The following is a 23,660-nucleotide window of genomic DNA, read 5'->3' as shown; positions in this document are numbered from 1 at the left end:
TGTTTGGAGGAGTGCCCGACTCCAGCGCTGGGACTGAGAGTCCGCAGATGCACCTAGAACGTGTCCTTCTGCCAGAAAGGAAGCTAGTGTTCAAAGAACGAGGGGGACATAGCAGAAAGACACAGAAGTCAGCTTGAAAGGACTGCTCTGGGCCGTATCTAGGACAGTTCACACATCAAACCCTGAAAGCAAGAGGTTAAAGCCGACTGTGTAAAACTGGATTCTGTGAGTTCGTATTGACATGAATAAGTGAATAAACAAATAGACTATTTCTTCCTTGCAGTGGACATTTTTCAAATAAATGTAGAAGAAAGGATAGAGCTAGAGATTCACCATTTGAAAAAAGTCATCATCATAATCCAAGCAAGAATGACCAAAGGATGACAAAACTGGTGGATAAAAGTATGACGAGGTGTAGGGTGTCTACATATCAAAGCCTCTCCTCCCGAAATATTTATTAAAAGATAGAACTCATAATGTCACAGTGGAGAAACCAGGCAGCCACCAAAAAGACAAATTAAGGGCCATTATATAAAACAGCTGGCCTTCTACTCTTTAAAAATATCAAGGTCATGAAAGACAGAGATCTGGTGTTTGACCGGGTGTAAGGAGACCAGAGAGACGTGACAACTGAATGTGGTCCTTACTTGGGTTTGGACTTGAATTTGTTGTGATAAAGAACACTATTGACACGAACAATTAGTTAAATATGCATCAAGTCCATACTGCAACTTACTCTCAAATGATTAGGAAAAAATATGTATATGTATTTAAAGATTATATATACATATATTTACATATATACACACACGTATGCAGATATATAATAAAGCAAGTGTAGTAAACATGGACACAGGAACTCAAGTGTATATGAGAGTCCTATGCATGATTCTTGAAACTTTTCTGTATGTCTCAAGAAATTGCTTCAAAATTGAGAATTGCCCACACAATGCTTCCCTGCCGTGGCAAGAGCCTCCGGGAAAGGAGGGCAGAGTGTGTCCAGGCCCTGAGGACAAGTGACAGGCCACGACACAGCAGAAGTTGTGTCTGAGAGCCCCATGGCGGCTGTGGGGTGCAGGGGAAGTTGTTGAGAAAAACCCTCAGAACGTGGAAATGAGGCAAAAGGGATGAGTGCCCTTTAAATGTCCTTGCAGAGCCTTGTGTAGGGATTCTGATCCCCTAGCAGATGTCCTGGTGTCTACTCACTAAACTATTGACTGGGGCCCCGACCCACCTTAGAGTCAAAAATCCACTTAACTTTTGATTCCCCCAAAACATACCTACTAATAGCCTATTGTTGGCCGGAAGACTCACCAATAAGCAGCTGATGAACCATATTTAGTCTGTTCTATGTATTATATACTGTGTTCTTAGAATAAAGCACGCTAGAGAGAAGATCCTAAGGAAGAGAAAATAGCTTTACAGAGCTATGCTGTATTTCTTAAAAAAAAAAAAAAAAATCCTTGTGTAAGTGGACCTGTGCAGTTCAAACCTATGTTTTTCAAGGGTCAGCTGGATATAGCACTCTCTTCTCTTCTCCGTTGGTTAAAGAAACAGTTGAATGAATTAAATCCTTGACATGCCTTCGTTCTACTTTTATATGGAAATCCTATTTTAACTTTCCAAACATTGCATTTTGAAACAGTAAAAGCTTGTTTTCTTAAGGAAGGCAGGAGAGCACACAGCTGTTGCTCTCAGATCAGCGTGTCGAAAATGCTGGGAAGGCGGGACCCGGGGCTGCTCACCGAGCTTGTCCACACTCACTCCCTCCGCAGCCGCTCTCTCCAGCTGGAAAAAGTCATAGTCCAGCCTGTTCAAATCTTCACTTCCTCGCTCTGAAGGAAACCCAACGTAGAGGTAGGCGCTGTTGGATCCCAAGATAATGCGGTCCTGGGGAGGAGACACGTGGCTCAGGGGAAGGATGGAGACCAGAGGTATGGGATCAGCCTGGCCCCAGGGGAGGCCAAGGCCCCACGCGCAGTCTGGCTGTTAACTCATAAGCCCTTCACGATTTCCCCAGACAGGGAAGAGACCCATGAACGGGGAGGAAGAGGTTGGTATCTTGCTCTTGTGTGCATACTTTCATTTACTTCTTCTGTATCCCACACCAAGCTCCGCCTCAGGGATCCCAGTGGGGACCAAACAGACCCGGGCCCTCCCCTCTAGGACTTTATGGGCAAACAGTATAATAGCCTGAGAGAGACGCTGGAATAAAAGGGGATGCTTCTGCAGAAGGGCAAGGGGGCTAGTCTGCACCAGGGATCACAGCGGTCCTCTCCTGAGGTGCACCATTGAAGCTAAGACGTCAGGGGTGGTAAGTTTCACTACGGCCGAGGAGGCTGCTGCCAAACAGAGCCTGGAATGTTCTGAACAATCAAGAGAAGGTCAGTGTGACCTTTGTGCAGAGCAGTGAGGCTGGAGGAGGCGGAGAGATGGGGTGGCTCACCCAGGTGTCCTAGAAGGGTGGGCACTGAGGATTTCCAGCAGCGCAGGGTCTAATCCAATAGCTTGTCTAGAGGACTCTCTGTGGCTACGGTGTGGGGATGGGTTGAAGAGGGGATTGGGCCGCAGGGAGGCTGCAGAGGGCCCCTGTGGTGCCGGGGACTCAGGCCAGGGTGTCGGGAGGAAATGGGGAGCCCGGTGTCTCCAAGGTGCTGCTGTCCCTCCCTCCACGTGGCAGGTTTTTTAAGAAGTCTAAGATACCATAAAACATTAGAGCTGGAAAGGGTCTTGGTGAACTTCTAGTTCACTCCTCTCTGTTTTATAAATGAAGTCCAGAGAAGTGAAGTGACTTGCCCAAGAACACACAGCAAGCTAATATCAGATCTCCCAACTCCAGGCTGTGGCCGCGTCCCTCGTGACACCATAGCAGAAGGACACTGGGTGGTTGGTGCCTATCCCTGGCCACAGCGCAGAGCCAGGGGCACCTGTCGAGGACCCCCCCCCCCCGCCCCAGCTCTCGGGTAGGACTTAGGGAATTCTGGGACCAGGCAGGAAAGGTTACCAGGTGCTGCAGCTTCGTCTTGCTCATGATGGGCACCCCATTAACGACAACTTTGCATTTGCCGTGTGGCGTGACCGTCACTTTCCCATCCAGATTGGTGAAGGAAGCGTGCTTATCTGAAATTCTAAAAAAACAGGAGTTTGTCTAAGAAGCCACAATAATGACTTTAGCTAACAGTTCTGGTGATTTGCCCTCTTTCCTGCTTCAGTAAGACCTCTAGCGACCCCCCGGTGCCAGGAAGCAGTCTGGGGCTGCTGCGTGCCGTGGCTCCTGGGGCTGGAGGCAGAGAAGCAGGTGCAGAAGGACAACAAAGCAATTCTTTGACCAACAGAACCAACACGGGCCAAGGGCCAAGAGCCACAAGGAGCCCGGATAGGCAGGGTCATGGCTAGAGTCCTCAAGAACTCACAGGCCAGCAGGATTGGGTGGGGTGGGGGGGACATGAAAAGAAAGCAAAGATGTTTCCAAAGGGATGCTGGGGCAGGCAGCTAATAATCATTGATAATAAATGTGCATACCACAGAGAAGCTGAGATCCATTTCTGGGTCTTATTATACAAATCCAGACTTTATATGCTAAAGATTTGGGGATCGATGTCAGAGGTTCAGATTGCCTGCCCCCTAGACATTATCTGTGTGCCCTGAATGACTCAGCTTCTTAACTGTTCTAGAATGTTCCTAGACTCCTTGGCTGTCATGGAATGTTCTAGGTGTTAAGACACATGTCCATCCATATCACTTACTTTGCTTGGGGCCCAGGGATGCTGTGGGAAAGGTTTTAAGCTCAGCTCATCTGGAGTTCAGCCATTTATACACCTGTGTAGGGTCCCCACAGGGAATGGTCTGGAAAGGGCGAGGAGGGGGGTCTCCAGGACGAGTCAGGAGAAGGGGACCTAGGGGCCGGTGGGGCAGGGTCAGCACAGGCCCCCTCCTCTCCTCTCCCTGTGCTTTGGCTCAGGAGGGCTGAGGTATGTCAGGGGGAGGGGTCAGTCAGGCCTCTGTGAGCTGGAAATCTGTGGGCAGGCCACAGGGGTACGGGACAGCTGCGAGTTCATGGGGACCGCCATAGGCTTCTGAGGGGCCTCCCTTTGTAGAGGAGATCACCTCAAAGGTTGGGCTTCCTCTTAGTCCAGTTGGTGAGGGAAGGCTCTGAGCACAGAGATGTGAGAATGTTGTTGCTTTGGTGGTTAAGACCACGAAAGACGTGGGCCACTTGTGGCGGGCTCTCTTCTCACTCTCTGGCCTCGTCTACTTATGTCCCCTTGTGCAGAATTCTCATACTGGCCTTCCCCTTTCTCCCCACATTGGAGCCTAGGAGACAAGGTGAGCACAGCGGAGGGGTTTCGGTGAGAAATCTGGTACTTTCTTGTTCGCGGTTGTCCAGCAGGCTTTGTGGCCTGGCCTGGCGACAACCAGACAGACATTGAGACTCTCCCATGGGCTAACGGGTCACAGCTCTCGCCTGCTGGACAAAGATGGTTCGTGTAGACTTACCCCAAACCTTGAAGAAGGATGGCATTTGAAGCGGCGCGACCAGCGTCACATGAACCTTGAAAAGAATTAGGATAATTGGTCTTCAGTTTGTCAGGATTTGACCTTGACCAGGGAACGTGTCTCATGCTTGGGCGGTGCTATTTCATCTCCAAGAGGATCGTGTGAGGGGATTTTTGCCGCTAGGATTTTCAGTCATAAGTCCTTGGACACCACCCTGCCTAAGGGATAATTATTTCATCTTCTGCCCTTTTTTGGTGGGATTCCTAACTTTTTTCAATTTCCACCTTATTGGTGGGAATCCTGGAGGAAGAAACTGTTGAGTCTGGGCCTTGGGAGATGTGCTGAAGGCTGGCCGCGGGGAAGGTCCTGGTCTGTGAAGCTGTTTCTGTCCTGTCGCTGAGCCCCGGGCAGGGCCCAGAGCCTCGCGCCGGACCTCCTGGGGGGCTGCCCCCACTTCCATCCGCATGAACCCTCTCTTGTCCTGGGCTGCGCATAAGGCCAGGGTGCGGAAAGCCAAATGTTACTACAATACCGAGGCCATTTTCCAAAGTCTGAATAGATTTAAAAAAAAAAAATGTGGCATACACATATAATGGAATATTATTCAGCCTTAAAAAGGAAGGAAGGCGATCTGACACCTGCTATAACAGAAATGAACGTCGACGACATTATGCTGAGTGAAACATGCTGGTCACAAAAGGACAGATATTGTATGATTCCAATGATATGGTGCCTAGAATAGCCGGGGTCCCTAGAATAGTCATAAGTGCAGCCCAGTTATAATCTGATACTGGCAGGGGCTGGGGAAGGGGCGCGGGGAGTCGGTGAATGGGGACAGAGGTTCAGTTTGGGAAGAGGGAAGGTTCTGTAAATGGATCGGGGTGATGGTTGCCCAGCCCTGTGAAGGCACTAATGACCCTGAACTGTATACTTAAAAATACTCAGCACGGTGAACTCTGTGTTACATATATTTACCACAAAAAGAGAGATTCCAAAGAAACAGACACATGCTCGTGAAGCAAGAAGCAGGGGCAGGTGCAGAGTGAGTCAGGAGGGGTGAGTACCAGTCTGAATGAAGTACTTGAGAACACCCGTGAGCTGTGGGTCCTCATTGACGTTGAGAAGGTGAGGGAAGGTCTCCGTCATCTGCCGCTCCTGGAGGAGACACGGAGAGGGCCTAGGGCTCGCACGCTCAGGGGAGAGCAGCATTCCTGTCCCATCCACTTCAGACCAAAGCCATTTGTCTATGCATCCTGTCAAATCACCCCGTAAAGCAAATCCAGTTGAGGAAGGCCCGGTGGGGCTGCTGGCTAGACAGAGCAGGGGTGAGACCCTCGGCAGGTCGGCCTTCGGGGGCCTGAGTTCATCTGGACAAAGCATAGCCACTCTCCAACGCTGTTCCCCCTTCCCGGCTGCCCTGCATCGATCGGCCCCTTCCTCCCTGACTCCCTTGCCCCTGCACCCCCAGCCATCCTGATGCCCCAGGCGGCTGCCTCACCTGCCTCATCCTTCCCTGGGCCTCCGCTAAGTCTGCTCCCCTACATCTCATGCTCCCCCCGTCCTGCTGGCGAGCTCACTGGTCATCAGACGTTGATGACAAAATGTGACACGCCGTAGGACTCTCTCCCGGTCACCTGAACGCGTTTCCTCCCTGAGTCCAGTACGGACTGGCTTCGGACCTCTAGAGGATCGATAGGCCAGGACTGGGGCAGGCACAAGGAAAGCTTTTAAGTCTCGAAATTCTGATAGAGAGTAAGGAGGGTAAGAACCTTTTCCGTTGTTACTGTCCACGCCTCTAGAATCCTTGGGCCCTAACTCAGCCTGGCTTCCTGGAGCTATGCTCCGAATCTGGCCCCGGACTTGGGGTTTTGCGGAGCCTGTGGCTTTGGGGGGCCAGGTCACGGTGGGAGTGTGCTGTGGCTGGGGGACCAAGAGGGCATCTCCCTGAGCCACATCCGAAATTCACATCGCAGCCCACTTAGGATCTGATACCAGTGGCGAATGCCAGGGTGGGCGCTAGGCTTCCGGGGCACCATAAGGCTCCCAGAACACAGTTTGTAGTCCTCACATTCTCCCCGAACTGTAATTATTGATGACCTTGAAACTACCCTTGGCCTCGCTCATCAAGCCTTTTGGCTTCCTTCCCTCTCATCCCTGCTGATAGCATGAAAGTAAGTCATTGTCACATCTCCCATACGACATGTTCACTGAAAATAGGAGCCACCCCTATCATCCACCTGGCCACAGCCCAGGCGGCCGTGTATGCTTGGGAAGGCGGTGAGGCTCCCACCAGGGACAGCAATCTGCAGGGGAGGCAGTGGGGCGGCAGTGGGGCTCACCTGGGCGATGGCCCGGTACCGCTTCTGCCACTCCTCCCGCGCCTGCTCCAGCTGGCAAGCCCAGGTCGGCTGGCCCGTCTGCAGCCCGGGCCCCTGTTCTGCCAGCAGGCAGCCCGGCCGCTCTGGAAGGGGGAGGCATTCTCAGCAACAGGTGTGCAATGTCAAGGGCAAGGAGCAGGGTAACCAATAACCAGCTGGGCGCGCTGCAATCACTTCTGCCCCCAGGGATTAGTGGTGCCGGTCGGGGTGCTGCTGCTAAGGTTTCTGAGGACTCCAACATCATTGAACTGCATGAGGCCATCAGTAGAATAAACATCGGATGGCCGCCGTGCAATTCTGGGAAGGAAAGAGTAGTCTCGGTAGAAACCGTGGCTTCAGAATAAAAATGGCAATAAAAATGAGACTGAAATGACCGTCCAGAAAGGGCAGGGCCGTTATTTCTCACAACGGCATGCAAATCTGCGTTTACCTCAAAATAGAGTGGGTTTCCCTGAGGCCAGGGCCGAAACGTGCCCAGAGGCTGGCCTGGGCTAGGGCTCCAGGGATTCCAAGCAGGTGTTCACCCACCAAGCCCCATGCTGAGCCTGCAGCCAGTCCCTCCCTCCATCCCACGCCCAGCCTTCTTGCTGCTGGCCTGGACCGGGGCACTGACTCCTGACTCCGTTTACCTGCCATCCTGGAATTTCCACATGAGAGCCGCGCTTTGTTGTTCTCTGCCTCTGACTCTCTCATCAGCGTCGAGGTGTTGACCACGGCTTTGTTCTGGATCTTTTTAGCCCTTCCACGTGCAAAGAGGAACACACACTCAGGCCTGGGGCCCCTCTGCCGAGCACGGGCCAGAAACTGGCCAAGCAGGAGCCTTACAGCCTTCCAACCTTACGTGCACGGCTCAGGTAAACACGAGCAGCTCGACCAGGCCCTCAGCTGGGCCCTGAAGTGTCCTGGGCCCTGAATGCACTTGGCTGATTGGGCTGACTTCACTAGCGGGAGAGTCTACGCAGTCAGGGCGGCTGCAACTGTCCTAACTCAACCCCGGGGGCTGTCCACGTGGCCTTGCCCGTGCCCCAGGCGAGTGGGGGTCCTGAGGGCTGACTCTTTCGCGGGCTCCAGCGTATTGCCTGGGACCTACTTACGCTAACGCGTTCCTGATGTGCTCTGCGTCTGAAATTCGAGATGGCCACCTTACTCCTTTCCCTGAAGGAGAGAGGGTCTCCAGGGCTGGGCCCCCAAGTCCCACAGCCCGTGGCAGATCCGGGCTCAGAGCCCGGGACTTTGAGCTGCTGCTTCCCCTTCCTCGGCATCACATAGTCTCTCACATGAAATCTGCTGGCAACAGATTTGCATCTGATAATCAGAGAGACAGAACTGACCCAAAGATCTGAGCGTGCCGTGCTGATGCAGAAAGAAATGTCTAATGGTGTAACACGGTCTTGAGGCTGCCCGGGGCAGGAGGACACTCGTATGCGTCCCTGAAATGCAAGGCTCCCTCCCTGACCCGGGGCCCAGGGAAGACCCCGACGAGTGGCCACGACTTGGTAACTCAGTAACAGCTATGGTGTTGAGCACCTGCCACGTGTCTGGCGTGGCTCATGCCTGATCGCCTGTGTTCTCCACCCCGGCTCTGATGAGAAATCACCTCCCTCGATACGGGATGCAGCTGAGCGATGGGGAGGCCCAGAATCCCAAGGTCCCGTCTGAACCCAACAGGCGGGTCTCGGTGGTGACTTCTGTGTCTGCCACGTGAAAGGGAAGGGGGACGAGCGTGTGGCTTCTACCTGCTTGGAGGCTTCCTTGCCCTGTACCCTCATCTTTCTTAAAAGGGTCCAGAGAAGCAGGAATCTGTCTAGGCTGCAGCCCCCTGGCTGGGCTAAGTGTGTGGACTGGCTTCCCAGCCCCGCTGGACAGAGGGAACCTGGCGATGATGACCCCTCCCTGGGAAGAGATACCGATGACCGCCAGGCCTACCCCCGAAGAGTGTAATCCGTATGCATGGGGCCTGGAGAAATGAGACTGAGCCCAGGGGAAGCTATGGAGCTGGAGAGCGGGTGCCAAGAGGGGGAGTCACCTCGAACATCATTAGCTTAAAAGTCCCCTGCCTGCCGTGCCACGCTCCCCGTGGGCCATGTGACAAGGGGAGAAATGTGTGAACAGCCAGGCTATTTGGCAGGAAAATACAGGGAGACCGATGCCAGTCGCGTCAGGACTGGCATCAGCCCTCCCCCATCCGTTCAGCCCCCGGTGCCTCTCCCATGCCAAGCTACAGTGACCAAGTGACAGGCTCAGAAGGGCCCCGGGTCCCCAGGAAGCGTTCTGTCCTGACCCCCGCCCGGGCCTCTTCCCCAGCTGCCAACCCATCGTAGAAGGGGTACTGGAAGAATGGGACAGATCTGGAACCGAAAGCCACTAGGGGTAGTAAATATCCACACCCGTACCTTTCGGCATATCTTAACGTGGACAAAGTTTCTTCATAGCAGATGTCAGCGGGGCTTATGGCTGCTATCTGTAAGACACAGCCCCTTCAGCTCGTGTGATTTGAGAGGGCTGCGTGGTTGTAGATCTCGTCTGGCTGGCGTTCACAGAACAGCTTGTAATTCACGGTAGCGTGCAGACTTCACAGCTCGGAACACGCATGTGACACACGCTTATACCCCACCTCTACCCGCCCCCCCGCCACACACAGCTCACACACGCCTCAGGTGCACGACACACACACCCCAGACACATGACACCAGTTCACAACACACACAGCAACACTTCCAAGGGAAGAGTCTCAGCCGACCCGCATTAGAAAGAGAGCAAAGCAGGTGTTAGGAGAATTGTGCCGGAAATGGGATGGGAGCCACAGTGGACCCAGCACTTGGATGTTGGCTTTGCAGGTGCTCTTTTGAGTGACCCCCCACCACATCTTTCTCTGTTAAGGTGTCAGGGCCTCAGCCTGCACACCCGTTAGACTTGACTTTGTAGTCGAACATTCTGAGCGTCTTATGGGCCCTTTTTAAATTCCAGGTTCTTGAGGGTTGTTCCCATGGGCAGACAGACCACCAGAAAAACTTTGAAATAATTTTAAATGCTTAGGCAGGACTCAATGATAGAAAACAAGGATGTCTTTGGCTGTGGATTTGGGAGAGCGTGCACGGAACGGGCTGGGCTTGAGCATTTGTCTCCCGACCCGGACGGCAGGCAGGAGGCAGGCAGAGCTTGCCCGGCTTGGTTCCTTCCCACACCTGAAGCCGAAGAGCAGAGACTCCCGTTTTTAACCCACTCTGCACTGTACCCACTTGGCAAACATTCAGTAGTAAGACTCTGGGGTCTCTGCTTAGATGCCACGGTTCGGTTCCTCTCCAGGTTAAACTCCTGCCTTGTGTCTCACACGTGGTCGAACTGATTTCCAGTCTGGCCCTGACATGACCCCTGAGTTGGAATAGTATGACCTTATCAGTGTGATTTGAGAAATCGTATTTTTTTTCTGATAATAATAGTAATGTTCTGTGTAGAGAACCTGAAAACTATAGAAAAGAAAACATAGAAAACAAAAAGGAGCAATATCTGAACATCGTAGTAGGAAGAGTTCCAGGAGTCAGGGGCTAGGCGGGAGTGTGCTACGTAAATGCCAAGTGTGACAGCACGGCACGCGGAGCGTAATTGTGACAATGACCGCAACAGCTACGTCGGTCTCCCAGGCTGTAAGAGCCACCTTACCAAAGTAGTTCTGCTGTTGCCGCCCAGAGCTGGCTGGAGCAGTTTGGTCAGAACAGAATCTCTGTAGGGAACGTGCAGCACTCTCCTCCCCGTGGCCGCATCAGCCAGAGCGCTGAATGAGAAAGAAAACACGAAACAACCGGTTAAAAAAATATATGTCAAGAAGAAATCTGCCTCCCTGGGAATAAGTCAGAAGCACCCGTCCTATCCCCCCTTGGACCCCCTAAGCCTGAGACATGACTCCAAGTAAAACCTGCTAGTCGAGACGCCCTCTGTACGAGGAGGCCGCAGCTGACCACCTGGGCCGCTGCTCCCTGAGCTCAACCCTGACAGAGGGACCATGACAGACAGAGGGAAGCCCAGAGCTGAGGAACACACGCTAAACCTTGTGAGGAAAACCGGAAGAGCCTGAAGACTATTCTAAATCTGTGTATAAGGAAGAGTTTCAGTCTGTGGAAGAGGGCGGCCAGCTGGCGGGGTGAAGGCCAGAATGGGGAGCGGGTTTCAGTTCTCAAGGCTTTTCTCTCATACCGCCTTCAGAAGAGCCCACGAAGTTAGGACAAGGCACCAGAGAAAGTGTGAATGAGCAAATGTGCCAATCTCCACCCCACTCCTGGGGACGGCAGACATAGCAGTGTTGTCACTGAGGAGCGGGGAGGAGGAGGGAGGCAATCCCATTGATGGGAAGTTATAATCACAGTGACAAGGAATTTATGGAGTGAATCTAGCAGACTTGGAAAAGAAACAAAATGATCTTCTAGAAGGAAAGAAATACAGTCATTAAAATGAAAGATACAACGGGCAGGTGTAACAGCAAGTTAGACACTACTATAACTGGAATTGGTGAACTAGATAGCTCAAAAGAGACGAGCCAGATTGGGATGGGAAACAAGCGAGGAAGGTTAAAAATCATGGAGCACAGTGTGAGAAGATTTAAATGGTCTAGTTGAAGTTCCAGAAGAGAAGAGAGAAAATAAATGGGCACAGACAGTATGCAAGAAGTAATGGCTGAGAACTTTCCAGTCCTGATGAAAATCACTAATCTACGGAGCTATAGCAGCCAGGGAATTCCAAGCAGAATAAATAAATTCACACTCCAATGCAACATAATGAAATTGGAGAACATTGAAACAGAAGAGCTTAAAAGCAGCTAGGGGGAAAGATAGATAGTCTTCAAGGAAATAGCAATTAGACGACCAGCAGAAAACAGCAGGCTATAAACTTAATGAGCTGAAAAAAAAATCCTGCACACCTGGAATTATATACCCAGCAAAATTACCTTTCAAGCCTGGGGTGAAATAAAGACATTTCAACCAAACAAAAACAGAATTTGCCATCAGCAGGTGATCACTGAAGGAAATTCTACAGAATATCCTTCCACCAGGAGGAAAACGATCTTAGCAGCTTTGAGGTTTAAGAAGGAGTGAATAACTTAAAAAATGAACACTGTGTAAAATAGAAATAATAATGTCTTTTGGGGTTAAAGAAGAATAGAATTAAAATACATATTATCAATCACAAATGTAGGATGGAGATCTTTGTATTATTCAGGAAGAGGATAAAGCATTTATTAATGTTTAGGCTTTGACCAGTTGAACAGATTAAAAAGTCAAATAAAATATATTGACTTTTGGTCTATGATAGAAGTAGCACAGAAAATCCACTGGGGAGAGGAGGGACTATTCAACAAGTGTAACTGGAAAAATTGGTAATCTGTAAGGAAAAAATAATGAAAAAGATGTCTACCTTACGTTACGCACAGAAGTCAACTCCAGATGGATAGGAGATTAAGTGAAATGTAGGGAGATAGCTTTTGGACTCTACTTTTCTTAAACAAGACACAAGAAATGCAAAACAAAAACCATCACCATGATTTCTGCTCATCAATAGACACCTTAAAGTGAAAAGACAAGCTAGCTGCTGGGAAAAGATATTTATTATATACCTGAGAAAAGAGTAATACAAAATATGTAAAGAACACCTAAAAATCAATAAAAAGACAGTCACTGAATAGACTAACAGGCAAGACAGAACAGGTATTTTGAGAGGAGACATATTGCCAGTAAACGTATCGAATGATGCTCGAACTTGCTAATAACCAGGAACGTCAAGGCCATGGTAAGACCATTTAATTAGTAAATATCAAGAAATGTGACAATACTAAGCCTTAGAAAAGATGTGGATCAATGAGATATTTTATACATTGCGGCTGGAAGTATAAATTGGTCCAAACACTTGGAAAATAATTTGTCCCCACTGTCAAAAGTTAGGTATTGCCAAAAAAAAAAAAAAAAGTTATCGCACACACCTTACAAATAATCCAACAATTTCAGTCCTTTGTCTCTACTCAAGAGAAACTTTAGTATATTGATACCCAGTGACTTGTACGAGAATGTTCATAATAGCGCTATTTGTAATAGCAAATAACCCAAACCTGGAAACAATCAAAATGCCAACTGACGGGAGAACAAATGAAGAAATTGCGGCATGTTCCCACAAGGGAGCCCTACATCACAATGAAAAAGAAGAAACAACTTCTACTTCAACAGGCAGTCTCATAGACACAATGTTTAGTGACAGAACAAAAGGCAATTTAACCAAAGCCACACGTAACATGGATACGTATTGTTAATAACGTTCTGAGGTGTATCCTTGAGGGGAATGAAAAATTGTTTTCCCCAAAGCATATGTACAAGAATGTTCATAGCAATGTTCTTCATAATTGTCAAAACCTGGGTACAAATGAAATGTCCATCAATAGGAGAATGGATAAATGAACTGTGGTATATTTTCTACAATGGAATCCAACATAGCAATGAAAAAGGGCTAATACACTGCATGAGAAACATAGTCTCATAGACACAGTCCTTAGTGAATGAAGCAGATGCAAAAGACAGTGACCTCTTATAAATGGTCACATTTAGATGAAAATCAATATGATTAGGCAAAACCAATTTTTAGTGGCCAAGGTCAGTTTCTTTTGGTGGGAGTAAAAGCTGGGAGGAGGGTACGAGGGAGCTTTCTGGGTTTGGGAAATGTTCTATATCTTGGGCTGGGTGGTAATTACATAGATATATACATTAAAAAATTCACTGAGCTGAACAGTTAAGATTTGTGTACTTCACATAATTTATACTTTGATCACTTAGAAAAAGATCCAAAAGACAGTATGATATTTTACCCTTTTTGTACATTTCAAAAATGAGTGCCACTACCTAATAATATTCACAAGTGATAAGAAAGGGTGAAAGAAGAAAGGGACAGAGAGGGGATTAGCAAAATTCAAGATGGCGGCTACCTCCAAGGGGAGCATAGCAGAGAAATACCAACTATTTCTTGGGCAGGGTGGTGACTTTACTGGTGTTTTTAGTTTTATTAAAAGGCAATAAGTTTAAAATAAAATATATAGGAGGACCAGGTATAAGCCAATGACAACAGTGGGTCATGAACCGAGGGCTATGATTAATCTGAATTTTTTTTTATTTCTGAGGTCATTTTTATGGCAGAAGTAAATACCCGTGCACCAATTATTTACCTGATAACATTTCCTAAATTGGTTAAACTTAAGTTAACTCGTGATCCTTCCTTCAGTCTGTCTCCTTCAGATCCTGAAGATTTCTGCCTTTCACTTCCTGCTAAATCCACCAAATTAATACTGGATTGCTTGGTGAGGTCTCTGTCTAGGAAAACCTGTAGGAACACGCCACAAGTCATGCTATTACAACGGTAGCAGGCTACATATGAAGTCAATCTGGTTCATACTTTTAAAACATTTTTTCTAGTTGTACTTCACAGTCAAAAATATATAATGAAATTCATAAATTAAAAGGCTACCTTTGGGGCACCTGGGGGGCTCAGTCAGTTAAGTGCCCAACTCTTGGTCTCAGCTCAGATCATGATCTCAGGATTGTGAGATCAAGCTCCATGTCAGATTACCCACTGGTCAAAGAACCTGCCTAAGATTCTCTACCTCTGCCCCTCTACCCTCTGTTCACTCTCTCTCTCTCTCAAAAAAAAAAAAAAAGCCATCTTTATAATGATATTTCACAATAATACATCATCAGGCCCAAATGTCTCAGTTGCTCCTTCCCAGTTTTGCAAAGCTATTTTCAGTGGTATATTAGATACCAATTGCTGCTCTTGTATTTCTGTGATCAAACGTTTTAAATAGAAAATACAGGGAAATCTGCAAAATAAGGGACTGTTCAGGAGTGTGTGGTCACGCAGGAAGGGGAAAAGAACATGGACTTTAGAATGCGACAGATCCCCTTGCTGGTTACATGACTGTGAGAACTAGCTTTCACACTTGCACCTGTCTTAGTTGGAAAACGGGGATCATAGCATATTATTGGGGTGTTAGGAGGGTAACGGATAAGAGAAGTGATGTTTCTAACCATGCCCGGCATACAGTAACAGGTGTTAACATCATTACCGACACCAGTAGCAGAGCGTAATCAAGTTAAAAAAGGGCAAACCATATACAAAGTTTGTGAATGTTACTAATGTAAAATCATTTAAATAGTACTTAAAGATTATAAAGTTCTTATTTTTTAGTATGTACGTGCTCTCAAACTGCCCGCTGAGCATGGAGCCCCACACGGAGCTCGATCTCACGATCCTGAGATCACGACCTGAGCCGAAACCAGGAGTCAGACACTTAACCAACTGGGACCCTGGGCCCCCCCCGCCTTTTTTTTTTTTTTTTTTACTTTTAATAGAAGTACAATTGACATGCAACATTACCATAGTTTCAGGTGTACAACATAGTGATTTGACAATTACATATGTTACAAAATGCTCACCGTAATGAGTGGAGTTGCCATCTGTCACCATACAACGTCATTACAATATTACTGACTGTACTCTCTATGCTGTACTTTTCATTCCTGTGACTGACTTGTCTTCTAGCTGGAAGTGTCTACCTCTTAATCCCCTACACCTATTCCACCCGTCCTTCCAAACCCTCCCCACGGGCAACCACCAGCTCTATTTACGAGCCTGTTTCTATTTGTGTCTATTTGTTCTTTTGTCTTGTGTTTTAAGATTTCACATACAAGTGAAGTCATGCGGTATTTTTCTTTCTCTGTCGGACTTACTTCACTCAGCATAATACCCTCTAGGTCCATCCATGTTGTCCTGAAAGAGAAGATTTCATTCTTTTTTAAAGCTAAGCAATATCCCATTGAGTATATGTACCACATGGTATCAATGGACACTTAAGTTGTTTCCGTATCTTGGCTGTGGTCAGTGATGCTGCCGTCGATACTGAGATGCCTGTATCTTTTTGACATAGTGTTGTCGTTTTCTTTGGATAAGTACTCAGCAGTGGAATTACTGAATCGTCATGCTATTTCTATTTTCAATTTTTTGAAGAGCCTCCACACCGCTTTCCACAGTGGCTGCAACCAGTTTGCATTCCCACCAACGGCGGACAAGGGCTCCCCTTCCTCCACACCCTCGCCAACACGTGTCGTTGCTTGCGTTCTTTATTCTAGCCACTCTGACAGGTGGGAGGTGGCATCTCATGTGGTTTTGATTTGCGTTTCCATGGTGATGAGTGATGTCGAGCATCTTCTCATGTGTCTGTATGTCTTCTTTGGAACAATGTCTATTCAGACCCTCTGTCCAATTTTTAAATCGGACTGGTTTTTGTTTTGATTTTGATGTTGATTTGTATAAATTCTTTATGTATTTTGGATACTAACCCCTCCTTGGATATGCCGTTTGCAAACATCTTCTCCCATTCTGTAGGTTGCCTTTCCATTTTGTTGAGGGGTTTCTTTGCTGTACAAAAACTTTTTATTTTGCTGTAGTCCCAATTGTTTATTTTTGCTTTTGTTTCCCTTGTCTGCAGAGATAGATCCAGAAAAATATTGCTAAGACTGTTGTCTGAGCGTTTACTGCCCATGTTTCCTTTTTTCCTTATATAGATTCAGTTATCACTCTAAGGTCTTTAATTCATTTTGAATTTATTGCTGTGTATGGTGTTAGAAAGTGGTCCAGTTTTGTTGTTTTGCACATAGCTGGCCAGTTTTCCTGACACCATTTATTGAAGAGACTGTCTTTTCTCCCATTGTATATTCTTGCCTCTTTTGTCATGGACTAATTGACCATAAGACTGTGGGTTTATTTCTGGGCTCTCTATTCTGTTCCATTGATCTATGGGTCTGTTTTTGTGACAGTACCATTCTCCTTATTATAGCTTTGTAGTATAGTTTGAAATTTGGGATTGCAATTCTTCCAGCTTTATTCCTCCTTCTCAAGATTGCTTTGGCTATTTGGAGTCTTTTGTGGTTCCATACAAATTTTAGGATTATTAGTTCTATAAAAAATAGTATTGGGGGGCGCCTGGGTGGCACAGCGGTTAAGCGTCTGCCTTCGGCTCAGGGCGTGATCCCGGCGTTATGGGATCGAGCCCCACATCAGGCTCCTCTGCTATGAGCCTGCTTCTTCCTCTCCCACTCCCCCTGCTTGTGTTCCCTCTCTCGCTGGCTGTCTCTGTCTCTGTCAAATAAATAAATAAAATCTTTTTTAAAAAATAGTATTGGTATTTTGATGGGGATTGCATTGAATCTGTAGCTCGATCTGGGTAGTGTAGACCTTTTAACAATATTTGTTCTTCCAGCCCATGAGCATGGAATGTCTGTCTTCTTCAATTTCTTTTATCAATGTCTTGTAGTTTTCAGAAGACATTTCTTTTACCTCCTTGGTTAAATTTAGTCCTCGGTATTTTATACTTTCTGATAGAATTGTAAGTGGAATTGTTTTCTTAATTTCTCTTTCTGCTAGCTCATTATCAATGTATAGAAATAGAAATCTATAGATTTTTGTGTATTAATTTTGTATCCTATAACTTTAGCGATTTCATTTATTAATTCTAATAGTTTTTTGGTAGTCTAGAGTATTCTATGTATAGTATCATCTTACCTACAAATAATGAAAATTTTACTTCTTCCTTTTTTGGATGCCTTTTATTCTTTTCTATGTCTGATTGCCTTGGCTAGGACTTCCAGTACTATGTTGAATAAAAGTGGCAAGAATGGAGCCTTTAGTTTTTCACCATTGAGTATGATGCTAGCTGCTGTGGGTTTGGCATATATGGACTTTATTATGTATGTTGAGTTGTTCCCCTTAAATCCACTTTGTTGAGACTTTTCATCATGAACATATGTTAAGTTTTATCAAATGCTTTCTTCTGCATCTATTAAGATGATCATATGATTTTATCCTTCAGTTTGTTAATACGGTGCATCACATTGATTTGCAAATATTGAAACATCCTTGCATCCCTGCAGCAAATCCCACTTGATTTGTGGGGAGCAATACTTTTAATGTATTGTTGAATTTGGTTTGTTGAAGATTTTTGCTCTATGTTCATCAGGGATATTGATCTGTAACTTTTTTATTTTATTTTATTTTATTTTGCACCTCTGGATAATACTGGCCTCATTGTGTGAATTTCAAAGCTTTCTTTCCTATTTTTTTAGAATAGTTTGCAAAAGATATTAACACTTCTTTAAGTGTTTAGTAAAGGGACGACTGGGTGGCTCAGTCAGTTGGGTGTCTATCTCTTGATTTCAGCTCAGGTCATGATCTCAGGGTTGTGAGATCAAGCCCCTCGTCAGGTTCTGTGCTCAGAGGAGAGCCTGCTTGAGATTCTCTCCCTCTCTCTTTGCCCCTCCCCCAATGCATGCTCTCTCTCACACACACACACTCTCTCTCTCTCAAATAAGTGAATAAATCTTTTTAAAAAATAAACAAAATAAATGTTTGGTAGGATTCATCAGTGAAGCCATCCATTCGTGTACTTTTGTTTTTTGGGAGTTCTTTGATTACAAATTCACTTTTGTTACCAGCAGTTGGTCTGCTCAGATTTTCTATTTCTTCCTGATTTAGACTTGGAAGAGTGTATGTTTCTAGGAATTTATCCATTTCTTCTAGGTTGTCCAATTTGTTGGTGTATAATCTTTTGTAGTAGTCTCTTATAATCCTTTGTACTTCTGTGATGTCTGTTGGACTTCTCTTTCCTTTCTGATTTTATTTATGTAGGTCTTCTCTCTTTTTTTGTTGATGAGGCTGGCTAAAGGTTTATTGATTTTTTTTTCTCTTCAAAGAATCAGCTCTTAATTTCATAGATATTTTCTTTTTTTTAACCTCTATTTCATTTACTTTGGCTTTGATCTTTACTATTTCTATCCTTCTACAAGGTTGACTTTTGTTCTTTTTTTTTAATTTCTTTAGGTGTAAGGTTAGGTTGTTTATTTAATATTTTTCTTGTTTCTTGAGGTAGGCTTGTGTCACTGTAAACTTCTCTCTTAGAAGTGCTTTTGTTCCAGCCCAAAGATGATTTTTTTAAGATTTTATTTATTTATTTGACAGAGAAAGAGCAGAAGCAGGGGGAGTGGGAGGGGGAGAAGCAGGCTCCTTGCTGAGCAGGGAGCCCAATGTGGGGCTTGGTCCCAGGACCCTGAGATCATGACCTGAGCCAAAGACAGATGCTTAACTGACTGAGCCACCCAGGTGCCCCCCAAAAGATTTTTTAAAAGATTTTATTTATTCATATGAGAGAGAGACAATACAAGCAGGGAAGGAGCAGAGGGAGAGGGACAAACAGACTCCCAGGTGAGTGCAGAGCCTGATGACGGGCTTGATCTCAGGACCCCAAGATCATGACCTGAGCCAAAATCAAGAGTCAGACACTTAACTGACTAAACCACCCAAGCACCGCTGCATCCCAAAGATGTTGAACCATGATGTTTCCATTTTCATTTGTCTCCATGCATTTTTTAAGGTATTTACTTGTTTATTTGAGAGGGAGAGAGAGAGAGAGAGAATGAGTGGGGAGTGGAAAGAAGGAGAGGAAGAGAGAGAATCTCAAGCAGACTCCCCACTGAGCACAGAGCCCAACACAAGGCTTGATCTCATGACCCTGAGATCATGACCTGAGCTGAAACCAGGAATGAGATGCTTAACTGACTGCGCCGCCAGGCGTCCCGATCTCCATGTATTATTTATTTCCTCTCTGACGTCTTCGTTGACCCATTGATTGGTTAGTAGCATGTTGTTTAACATCTGTTTGTGTTTTTTTCCAGTTTTATTCTTATAGTTGATTTGTAGTTTCGTACCATTGTGGTCAGAAAAGATGCTTGATATGATTTCAAACTCTTTACATTTATGAAGGTTTGTTTTGTGGCCTAACATGAAATCTATCCTGGAGAATGTTCCATGGACACTTGAGAAGAATGTGTATTCTGCTGCTTTAGGATGAAATGTTCTGAATGTAGCTGTTAAGTCCCTCTGGTTACATGTGTCATTCAAAGCCACTCTTTCCTTGTTGATTTTCTGTCTGCGTGATCTGTCCACTGGCAGGAGTGGGGTATTAAGGTCCCCTTCTATTACTGTATTACTGTCAGTTTCTCCCTTTATGTCTCTTACTACTGGCTTTATAAATTTAGGTGCTCCTCTATTGGGTGCAGAGAGATTTACAATTGTTATATCCTCTTGTTAGATTGATCCTTTTATCATTATGTAATGCCCTTCTTTGTCTCTTGTTATAGTCTTCTTCTTTTTTTTAAGATTTTTATTTATTTGAGAGAGAGAGCGTGTGCACACATGAGCTGGTGTGGGGGAGAGGAAGCAGCAGACTCCCAAATGAGCAGGCAGCTGGACGCAGGACTCGATCCCAGGACCCTGAGATCATGGCCTGAGCCGGGGGTAGATGCTTAACCGACTGAGCCACTCAGGCATCCCACAGTCTTTGTTTTAAAGTCAGTTTGTCTACCATCGTATTTTTTTTTCCTTCCATTTGCACGGAATATCTTTTTCCATCTTTTCCCTTTCAGTCTGTATGTCTCTTTATGTCTAAAGTGAATCCCTGTAGGCAGCATATACATGGGTCTTGTGTGTGTGTGTGTGTGTGTGTGTGTGTGTGTGTGTGTTTAATCCATTCAGTCACCCTATGACTTTTAATTGGAGCATTTAGTCCATTTACATTTAAGGTAATAATCGATAGGTATATACTTCTTGCTATTTTGTCAATTGTTTTCCAGATGTTTTTGTAATTCTCTGTTCTGTTCTCTTGCTCTCTTCCTTTGTGATTTGATAGTTTTCTTCAGTGTTTTGCTTGGGTTCCTTTCTTTTTTATTTTTTGTGTATCTTACACGTTTTTGGTTTGTGGTCACTATGAGGTTCACATATAACATTCAATGTAAATAACGGTCTATACTAAGTTAATGATTGCTGAAGTTCAAACACATTCTCAAAGCTCTACTTTTTCCCTCCCCCTGCATGTTTTATGTGTATGGTGTCATATTTTACATTTTTAAATGTTATGTATCCCTTAACTGATTTTTGTATATATAATTTATATGTAATTAAGTTTACTACCTTTGCCTTGGAACCTTCATACTAGCTTTAGAAGTGATTGATTTATCACCTTTACTGTATGTTTGCTTTTGCCAATGGCATTTTTTTCCTTGCACAATTTTCTTCTTGTTAGAGCCTTTTCTTTTCCATTTAAAGAAGTTGCTTTAACATTTCTTATAAGGCCAGTGTAATGGTAATGATTTCCTTTAATTTTGTTTATCCTGGAAACTTTTTTTTTTAAAGATTATTTATGTATTTATTAGCATGAGCAGGGGGGAGCAGCAGAGGGAGAGGGAGAAGCAGACTCCCCACTGAGCAGGGAGGCCAATGCGGGGCTCGATCCCAGGACCTCAAGATCATGACCCAAGCCAAAGGCAGATGCTTAACTGACTGAACCTCCTGGGTGCCCCTGTCCTGGAAACTCTTTATCTCTCCTTCAGTTCTGAATCATAACCTTGATGGGTAGAGAATTCATGGTTTTGGTTTTTTCCTTTCTGAACTTTGAATATATCATGGCGTTCTTTTCTGGTCTGCCAAGTTTCTGTTGAAAAATCAGCTGAGAGCTTTATGGGGTTTCCCATGTATATACCAATTTGTTTTTCTATTGCTGTCCTTTAGATTCCCCTTTTATTTATTTTTTTTTTAAAGATTTTATTTATTTATTTGACAGAGATAGAGACAGCCAGCGAGAGAGGGAACACAAGCAGGGGGAGTGGGAGAGGAAGAAGCAGGCTCATAGCGGAGGAGCCTGATGTGGGGCTCGATCCCATAACGCCGGGATCACGCCCTGAGCCGAAGGCAGACGCTTTAACCGCTGTGCCACCCAGGCGCCCCAAGATTCCCCTTTTATTATTAATTTTTGACATTTTAATTATTATGTGTCTTAATGTGGAGTCCTTTGGGTTCATCTTGTTTGGGGCTCTCTGTGCTTCCTAGACCTGGATATCTATTTTTTGTTGTTGTTTTTTCCTCAAGGTTAGGGAAGTTTTCAGGTATTATTTCTTCAAATACATTTTCTGCCCCTTTCTCTCTCTCTTCTCTTTCTGGGACCCCAATAAGGCAAGTGTTAGTATGCTGGGTGTTGTCCCAGAGGTCTCACAACCTATGCTCATTTGAAAAATTCTTTCTGCCTTGTTTTTTTTTTTTTTTTTTTTGGATTGCTGTTCAGCTGTGTACTTTCCACCACCCCCCCCTCCATCTTGCAGATTGCTGATCAGTTGTTCTGCATCCTCCAATCTGCTGTTGATTCCTCCTAGTGTATTTTTCATTTTAGTTATTGTATTCCCCAGCTAGGATTGGTTCTTTTTGTATTTCTATCTCTTTGTTGAAGTTTTCACTGAGCTCATCCATTTTTCTCTCCAGTCTGAGGAGCACCTGTCTCAAGTTGAACTCTATCAGGCAGATTGCTTATCTCCATTTTATTTAGTTCTTTTACTGGTGTTTTGTCTCATTCTTTTGTTTGGAACATATTTTTCCGTCTCTTGGTTTTGTCTGACTCTTTGTCTCTGTGTATTAAGTAGGTTAGCTATGTCTCCTGGTCTTGACAGTAGTGGTCTTGTATAGAAGGCACCCTGTAGGGACCCAGCAGCACAATCCTGCCCCCCCCCTTCCCCCCACCATCAGCAGAACCAGGCTCTTCAGGGATGTCTATTGTGTGGGCTGTGTGCACCTCCTGTGTGACTGGACATACCGGCTGTGGGTGCACTGATGGGCAGAGCTGGCCCCCAGGACAGCTTGCTGAGAGGCCCGGCTGTAGCTGCTACAGGTGTGCTGGTGCTCAAGGCTAGCTCCCCTTCTCCTTGGGGAAGGAGTCTCTTTGGAGGGGTGCCTCTGGGGTGGGGTGCTAGGGGTGTGCCCAGAGGGCAACACCAGAGCAAGACAAACAGTATTAAGAAGGTAGGTGGAGTGTATCAGAACTGGCTCCCACAAGGATTGACCAGCTAGGCTGAAGGAGGTAAAGAAAAACTGTACCCTCAGCACTCTTGTTCCTTGAGAAAGCGCCTACGGATCTCTGATCCTCTTGCACATGCCCTAAAATTAGTCAATAAATCTTCTTCATGTAAAACCCAGGCACTTTTTAAACTACTGCTTCTGTGCTGGGTCTCACAGTGCATGATGGAGTTTGCTGGCCCTTTAGGAGTGGACTCTCAGTTTCTTCTAGCCCTCCGCCTCTCCCAGAGTTGAGTTCACTCATTTTCAAAGCCTGATGTTATAAGGCTTGTCTTTCTGGAGCAGGTCCCCAGGGCAGGGTGTGCCTGATGTAAAGCTTGTTACCCTGGCTCCTCAAGAAATACCTTGGTGCCCGTGATATCCTTCTTGCTTGAGGATTGCTGAGCCTGGGGTTTGGTTTCCAGCTAGGTCTCTGCCCCTCCTACTCTTCTCAGTGTGGGTTTCTGTTTACATCTTTAGCCGTGGAAGAGCTGTTCTGCCAGTCTTCGGGTTGTTTCCAGACTGAGTGGGATTATGCACAGTTGTTGCCTCTGTGTGTCAGTGGAAGGAGGTGACTTCAGAGACCTCTCTGCCATCTTCCCAGTTATCCTTCACTGTTCTTTAAAATGCAGGTTCTTCTCTAAGCTTCCCAGCACTCCTCCAGGATAGCTGTTTGTCTCATTTTACAGAATAGGAAACTGAGACTAAGGATGAGTAAATTACTCCCTGATGTTTCAAAGCTGACAAATAAAGAATCAGATATAGTCCAGTGTTTTCCCGCTATTCCTGGTTAAAGCAGGGTAATCTTCATTTATCACCATTCTATCTATT

The 23,660-nt window shown here is 45.8% G+C and overlaps 1 protein-coding gene across 1 annotated transcript in view; it reads right to left on the bottom strand.

Annotated features, from left to right (window-relative positions):
• Window positions 1-23,660, bottom strand: part of LOC123791548 (kinesin-like protein KIF28) — a 67,120-nt gene that overhangs the window by 15,087 nt on the left and 28,373 nt on the right. The window contains exons 6-14 of the mRNA XM_045796427.2: window positions 14,071-14,225; window positions 10,536-10,647; window positions 9,269-9,336; window positions 7,505-7,614; window positions 6,837-6,958; window positions 5,562-5,652; window positions 4,498-4,552; window positions 3,005-3,128; window positions 1,746-1,890 (exon numbers count right to left, since the gene is read on the bottom strand). Coding sequence (XP_045652383.2) covers window positions 1,746-1,890; window positions 3,005-3,128; window positions 4,498-4,552; window positions 5,562-5,652; window positions 6,837-6,958; window positions 7,505-7,614; window positions 9,269-9,336; window positions 10,536-10,647; window positions 14,071-14,225 — 982 coding nt within the window. The remainder of the gene's footprint in view (window positions 1-1,745; window positions 1,891-3,004; window positions 3,129-4,497; window positions 4,553-5,561; window positions 5,653-6,836; window positions 6,959-7,504; window positions 7,615-9,268; window positions 9,337-10,535; window positions 10,648-14,070; window positions 14,226-23,660) is intronic.

Source organism: Ursus americanus, chromosome 2, assembly GCF_024610735.1.
Source record: "Ursus americanus isolate L20-20 chromosome 2, mUrsAme1.1.p, whole genome shotgun sequence".
Classification (NCBI taxonomy): Eukaryota; Metazoa; Chordata; class Mammalia; order Carnivora; family Ursidae; genus Ursus; species Ursus americanus.
This window is presented reverse-complemented; position numbering and strand designations above follow the sequence as displayed.